The sequence below is a fragment of the Trifolium pratense genome, linkage group LG7 (genome assembly GCF_020283565.1).
Source record: "Trifolium pratense cultivar HEN17-A07 linkage group LG7, ARS_RC_1.1, whole genome shotgun sequence".
NCBI lineage: Eukaryota > Viridiplantae > Streptophyta > Magnoliopsida > Fabales > Fabaceae > Trifolium > Trifolium pratense.
This window is the reverse complement of record NC_060065.1, coordinates 40,869,256-40,876,694: the sequence shown is the minus strand read 5'-3', so window position 1 is coordinate 40,876,694 and position 7,439 is coordinate 40,869,256. Positions and strand designations below refer to the sequence as shown.

The window sequence follows — 7,439 nt, the reverse complement described above, 5'->3', positions numbered from 1 at the left end:
ACGGGCCTATAATGTCGGGATTTCTTGCTCTACTAGTCTACCGCTTTGCACTCTGTGGTGTCGCTGCAACATTGCACTCTATCATTCATTTGTCCCATGTTTTAGACAATACCTTTATTTTGTAAAATCCATCCTAACTGACGCTTCGATGGATGCCGCAATAGGGTGCCCCACCTCAAAGCCAACTACCTCGTGTGCTTTGCCCGTTCTTCCCACTGCGGTGGCTCCAATTTTCAGCCATTTTTATACCAGTGCATAAACACTTATATTGTGTCCCAACAACCACTGAAGTATGGCACAAATGTTAATACTCTAGCATTGATGCCTATTATGATGTAGCAGAGCAAATAGCGACAAGCATATTGGTCTGCCAAATCTTACCAAAGTAACCTACTTACATTGACAATATGGGAAAAGATCCATGAACAGATAAGGTCAATATAGACCTCAAAAAAAAAAAAACCATAAAGGTGAGAAAAATATAAAACAGATAAATAAAAAAGGGAAGTCTAAATATGTGAAGACTCTGATATGTTTAAGTAACAGGTCTGTTAAATGTTAATCTCAAATTTAATGAAAGTCTCATACAATTCTAATAGACAAAATTTCAAACTTTTGTTTACCAAACAGAAATTATATTAAAAAGGAAAAAGAGACACAGAAGGAATAGAGTCCCGCCAATTGCTACCTTGCATACCCAACCCAAGCTAGCAATATTATCGGCACATTAATTTCCTTCTCTATAAATAGGAGTAACTAAAACATTCATAGAGCTAACAAGGTGCATACAATTCTCCCCTCTATTTTTAAAATGCCAAGGAATTATGCTAGATGACTTGAAAGCTAAGATAACCAATTTAGAGTCAGACTCAATCCACAGCAAAGATAGAAAAAATTTTAAACTGCTTCACCAGGAAGTTACACATGTTGCCATAAATTAGATTACTACAACTTAAATTTTCCCATTAGGTGAGATTGGCTACGCGATTTAATTTATGTTATAAAGTTCTGCCAGGTACAAGTTTTAGAGATAAATCAATAACCTCTAAATGAATGGAACCAATGATGAATTGTACTGACATAGATATTTAATTTCCTTTCTTGTCCAATACATGTCTAAAATGTGCCACATATTACTATAAGAACTAAAAGAGATTAATCAAAGACAAAAACTATTTACAGAAAACCAATGAGAGAGCGGGAGAGAACATCACACACAGTAAAAAAAATATGGCATTAAGCAACAACCTTTCATCAACTTGAATCATTCGTTTTCCTTTGACATCTATATATATAAATTCGTGTGAAAAGAGAATCGCTACCTGATCCTTGACCAAAATTGCACACAATGTGTGACTTTTGCTCAAATTCCAAACTCAGGACCCGGCAGGCCACATAGTCAAGGTAAGCATCACAAATTTAAGAAAGATTGAACCAGCAGTACCTTGACCAAAACTATTGCCATGAAGCACTCTGTCCACTTGGCATGGCTCGAGCTTCAGCTAAAGAGACAGCCATAGCCAGCATCATCTGCTCCTCAAAACTCTCGGGAACAATGGGGTCTGTGGGACTTTGAAAGCTTCCATTAATGTCATTAGACTGTGACAATGATGACAGTTCACCATGATCTTCTGCTTCAACAGAGTTTGCATAGCTAGTTGTCGTTTCAGCTACCTGTGATCCATGATCTATGCTCCATTCACCGTGACTCCTAGTCATTGACATAGCATCATCAGGTGGTCCTTCATTCAGGTTTTCTGAGGGTGAATAACTAACCATATCTCTTCCAAGCCTGTTATAAAACCTTCTGGAACCCGGTGGCATGTTGAATGAAGATGAATTTTCATTGTTGGAGCTTACAGACGATTCTCCAGACATTTGCTGACGCTCAGCAAGAGCTGCAATGGCACAAGCAAGACCCCCCGATGGGGATGAGGATGGTCCTGTCTGTGGTGGAACCATGGGAGACGAAGCATAACGATCATCAGCTACGTAGTGGCCAGAAGTAGCATCAGCAAAAGATAAATTTTTCTGCCTTCCATTCTCCTGTAATTTTAATGCATACATTGAGTCAATCACAATCACCATCACATATGAACATATATTTAGTAGTATTAGCGGACTTGGGTTTGCTGAACCTTGTACATGGCAGCATATCCATTGAATTTCATAATAGGAACATATATTTATAGTTTTACCCTATGCTTTGAATGATGAATATGCTGTAATGTACAGAGTTCACAGTGTTGACTTTGGAATGCTATTGGAGTTGACTAGATGCCAAGCAAACTTTTTGGATAAAATTAAGCATGATTTACCTTTTTGAGCTAACTATAGAAACTGTATCGGTATGTATTTTATAATAATTATTGTTTATTGTTTATAATATACATGCACAGACAGGCGCTGTAATTTTAGTGAAGGGTCAGTTAAAAGCTGTGAGGTAGTCACCACTCACCACAGGCATTAATGAAGCATCACATCACATGGAAACAAACACAACAATCCGAAATATATGTTCATTTTAACTTTGCTAAAATTGAAACATTTTCTATTTTCATTTCTAAAATGTGTTCATTTTAACTTGCTAAAAAGATGCCAGACTCTTGAAATGAAATGCTAGTTATAGAGATGACGTATTTTAGGAAATAATGAAAACAATTCTTTTGACATTTTCATTGCTTCCAAAAAGAAATGCACACAATTGTTGACTTCAAGAGTCTAGCATCTCTTTGTTAGCAAGTAAAATTAACACAAATTTTAGGAAATGAAAATAGAAAATGTTTTCACAAAGTAAACAGGCATTGTCATATAAATTGAAAAGTTATGTGATTCCATAAGTAGTTTATTTATAGAGTGATCACAGATCAGTGCTACCTGAGCTATAAAGAAATTTAAATGAAAAGGATTATTCTTCGTATTTCTTTCATCCCAAACTCAACTCTGGATATTATATATTTATCTCATCCCAAAATCACATTTTAGAAGCAAATAATAATAATGGTAAATAATAATAATGAGGTTCGACAAGACAAAAACAGATAATCGGCTCCCTTGGAAGAATTGCTTCTTTTTTTCATCATCGTTATACAGAACTTGAGCAAAATAAACTGAAGCTGAACAATTTATAAATTGATAGACTATAGGCGCCAACGAAAGACTATATAGTACATTGTCATCACCCAAAAGAATTTAAATCAAATTGTGAGCATATTCAAACAAAATTCTTTACCTGAATGGAAAGCCAGATTGCTTCCATGACCATAATGTCCTCAAGATCGACATCAAATTCATCATCTCTGCAGTTTACCACATAAACATTTAGCATAAAATATAAGGTGTGCCCAGAAATTATAATTTCCAAAATGCAATACATAAAATAATCAAGCACTCATGGCCATAAAAATAGTGGACACACATATTTACTAATTATTTAACAAGTCATGGACCTAAATGGACAAACAAAAAATGATGGGGTTCCACCTACGGTGTGGTGTGTATATAACCATCATAAAGTTTTCTCTTCAGCTAGTTTTCTAAAAGAAATGTAGTGCGGTGTTAAATAAAGGCTATAATGTGGATGTTATTAGCCTTGCATTAGCCATTGGAGATGCAATAGAAGACTATCATTAATGCAATTATCGTCATATATCACTTGTGTTGGCACAAAATAAACCCCCTACAATATTCGATCTTCATAATCCAAAATTCCAAATCAAAACAGCTGATGCATAAGAAAGCTAAAACAGCCTGCCATCCAAAACTACTCTCCAAATCAACAAACTAAAACAATGAGCATAGTCACAAATACAACTCACATGAACCAAAATAACTTGCAACCTGGCCCTCTAGGTCCACTTTTAAGCACTTATAAAAACTTATGGATACAGGGAAAAAAGGGCACTTTTTCTACAAAACTGAAAATTGCATTCCAAACATATATAGGATATAAATGCAGCTTATCTGGACTCAAAACGCTCAAGGAATTACTTGAACTAAGCATCTTCCAGGGAGATTTTCGGCACATTACAATTATTATTCAACAGATGGCTAATATTCATACTTACATCTCTAACTTGGAGACCCAAGCAATATGAAGCTTTCCACCCATTTATGGATTGAATCAGCTTACATAGAGACTTGTGCACTTCAAATGATTAAATTTAGACATGAGTATAGTACTCCTTTTAACCCTATTGGTTGAAAGAATTGTCTAAGCCTTAGCAAAAAAATCATAGATATGACTAATATATCAGTATTCATACTAGATCAAGAAGGATATTATCTCTCGTTTCGTAATAGACTCAATATTTGATGATGCACACACAGCATAATTAACAGATCAAATATCCATAAGTTGGTACAAAAACAATGGACGCAGAAACGCCAAAAGACATAATAAGAAAATTTTGGGGGATCCGTAGAGAGAAGTGAAGCCTGTCATACCTATTGGCCCTAGTGGCAGGAGATGGTCTAACCATTGGTGTGGCACACGAGTCTTGAGAAGAGACGATTTCATCAGGTTCAATGGCAGAAGATGAAGATTCAGCCACTACAAAAAATGAAACAACATAATTTATGCAACTAGAATTTGTCACATAGACACATTACACAGACAGACAAAATCCAGAACTGTGTTTAAAGACTACCTGCATTTGAACTGTATTCAACATCTGCAACAGCCACATTCACATTTGAAGAGCTTACTTCTAGTCTTTTATGCATTCTTTCCTCTTCATCCTGAAGTTCCTGCTTCCGCATCCTAATCTTTGCTTCAATAACACGCTGCTCCTCCTGAATAATTATGAGTATGGATACAATACTTTATTCACTATAAATTGTTTTTCGGAAACTGTATTTCAAGAGACAATAATCATGGAAGATAACAACTTACAATCTGTTCCAATCCCTTCTCTTCTTTTGATTTTACACCACGATACTCCACAGCATAGTTTGCCGTTTTACAGAAGGGACATCTGATGCTGTTAAGGCAAACAATTATTCTAGACAAACAAAAGCAATAAAAAAGTTGCTAGACAATCAATTTTAAGTTATGTCCTCGTATTGAAAACAAACAACTAGTAATACAGGATACTGTGTAGGCCGAGTTGAATTTGGGACTTTCATCTGCAAAAAACACTCTGATAAAAAGGAAATCAATCAGGTTGCATACAAATGCTTATGAAAGAATATATATAAACAATCATTACCTGTACAGATGCTTTTTGTGCAACACCTTGATCGATTTAGACTTGGATAATACTAAATCAAGGAAAAAACAAAGCATAGTGGATTAGAATGATTAGAAAAGGAATATGTGTTCACATTTAGGAACAGATTTCAAAGAAACAAGTATAAAGTAAAAACAGCCCATAATGCTTAGTGCTCCTTTTATTCAGATTAGCAAGTTTATGTAAAAGAGCTCAAAGTTACATCCTCCATCAGTTTGGCTCGAAGAAAGAATAAATTAAACCCCGAAGGTGATCGATCACATGTCAAATTTTGATTGAAAAAATGCACCGAGTTGAATTGACTTATTTGATCATATTTCCAAAAATTACTGTAACTGAATAGGTATGGAAGAAATGAAAACCATACCAGAAAGCAAATTGGGCACTCTTCACGGTCACAGGCAGTTTCTTCATCTCCAGGATAGCAAGGTGCTAGCTTTGATTCAAGGATTAGCTTCCTCAGCTTCTTCTGATCCACATCTTTATGATTATACAACCCTTGGGGACGTGTATATTTTTCATCTACCACTTGTCTCCTCCTCCCGAGTTTATTACCCATTCAACAATATTCAGTTCTTCCCGTCTGCCGAATATGTTTTGAATTCTTCAACAAGACAATACAGTACAAAAACAATAACAACAACAAAAGTACCCAACTATAACATTCACTACTACAAAACCAGACTGTATTATCACATAATTAAACAGCCTAATCCCCCATATAAATAGTACAATTAAAAGACGATATCAAAAGAATCTTTCGTGTCAACATATTGACATTGTTGCAGACACTCATTCCAAAAGCCCTGCAGACAAAGTCACCTAGAAGAAGTAAACAAGGGGCAAACAAAATTCCAAAGAAAACCCAAAAGTACACACTTTGCAAATTGTAATAGAATCACTCAAATACTCAAACTTTCTCCAAATTCCACTAACTCATCACCAAAATCACCAGAAGGGGCAAACAAAATTCAAAAGAAAACCCAAAAGCACACACTATGCAAATTGCAATTGAATCACTCAAAGGCTCAAAAAATTTCTCTAAATTCCCACAATTCATCACCAAACAAAATTCAAAAGAAAACCCAAAAGCACACACTATGCAAATTGAAATTGAATCACTCAAAGGCTCAAATTTTCTCCAAATTCCCATAATTCATCACCAAAATCACTGAAAGGAGGAAACAAAATTCAAAAGAAAACCCAAAATGACACACTTAGAAAATCGCAATAGAATCACTTAAAGGCTCAAACTTTCACCAAATCCCCACAATTCATCACCAAAATCAGTACTTCCACAACACTCAACAAATAAAAAAAACCCAAAAAATCCCAAATTCAAAACACAATCTTATAATTCCAATGCAGCAAATGATTTCAAAAATTAAACTAAATTCATTAACAATTAACAATTTAATAACATACAACAAACTCTAATTCGAAACAAAATAGAATTAATAATTGACAATCAGTAACAATAACAACACCGAGAACCCTAATCACGTCTATAAAAAAAAATCAAATTGAGGAACAACACAAAACAATGGCATATTAAAATGAAGCAGAAAAAGAAAAGGAGTACCAATTGTTGTTGTTTAGTACGAAATTTGACAGTGTTGAAGAACAAGTAAAGTTTTTGAAGTACTACTACTACGAAGAAAGTTTGAGAAGTTGAAAAGGTTTGAAGAGTGAAAGAAAAAGATGTAGAAGGAAGAAAAGACAAGGAAATTGGGAATCGGAAAACGAACCTTAAAATGGGTTGCAGAAGAGAGAGAAAGAAAGGGTTTTGTAGAGAGAGAGAGAGAGAGAGAAATGGGGAAGAAAGGAAAGGAAGGAAGGAGTATTTGAGGAGAAAAGAATAATTCCATTTTCTCTCTCTCTTCTCTATGCCAATGTCATTAAACTCACCTGCTATCACGCGCTCTTCTATTCAGTGCTATTCACCCGCCATTTACTACTTACTAGAATTATTTTTTCTTTTTTTTATATGTAAAAATAAAATAAATCATTTTTTTTAAGAAAAACAAAACTAATTTTCTTTATAAGACTAAAATAAAGTATTAAACAACACAATTAAATTAAGGATGTTTGATACCTCAAAAAAAAAAATTAAGGAGGTTTGTGTCTCATAAGTGTAGCTCAAATAGTAGTTAGCAGAGATATTATTGAATTGGTCGAAATTCGAACCCCGAATTCTGCGTTTTTTCA

The 7,439-nt window shown here is 34.7% G+C and overlaps 1 protein-coding gene across 4 annotated transcripts; it reads right to left on the bottom strand.

Moving 5' to 3' along the window:
* Positions 1-1,066: 1,066 nt before the first annotated feature.
* On the bottom strand, positions 1,067-7,141 carry LOC123894892 (E3 ubiquitin-protein ligase DA2L-like). 4 transcript variants are annotated; one of them, XM_045944998.1, is made up of 9 exons: positions 6,980-7,141; positions 5,599-5,814; positions 5,211-5,262; positions 5,096-5,141; positions 4,895-4,976; positions 4,650-4,794; positions 4,447-4,552; positions 3,233-3,299; positions 1,067-2,046 (listed from the first exon to the last, which is right to left on the bottom strand). In XM_045944998.1, exons 2-9 carry the CDS (start codon positions 5,788-5,790, stop codon positions 1,456-1,458), a joined length of 1,281 nt encoding a protein of 426 aa, XP_045800954.1. In that variant the 5' UTR covers positions 5,791-5,814; positions 6,980-7,141; the 3' UTR covers positions 1,067-1,455. The 4 variants fall into 4 exon arrangements, with proteins under 4 accessions (XP_045800954.1, XP_045800953.1, XP_045800952.1 ...); XM_045944997.1 differs by having other exon boundaries at positions 6,814-7,103; XM_045944996.1 differs by having other exon boundaries at positions 5,599-6,037; positions 6,814-7,100.
* Positions 7,142-7,439: the final 298 nt, after the last annotated feature.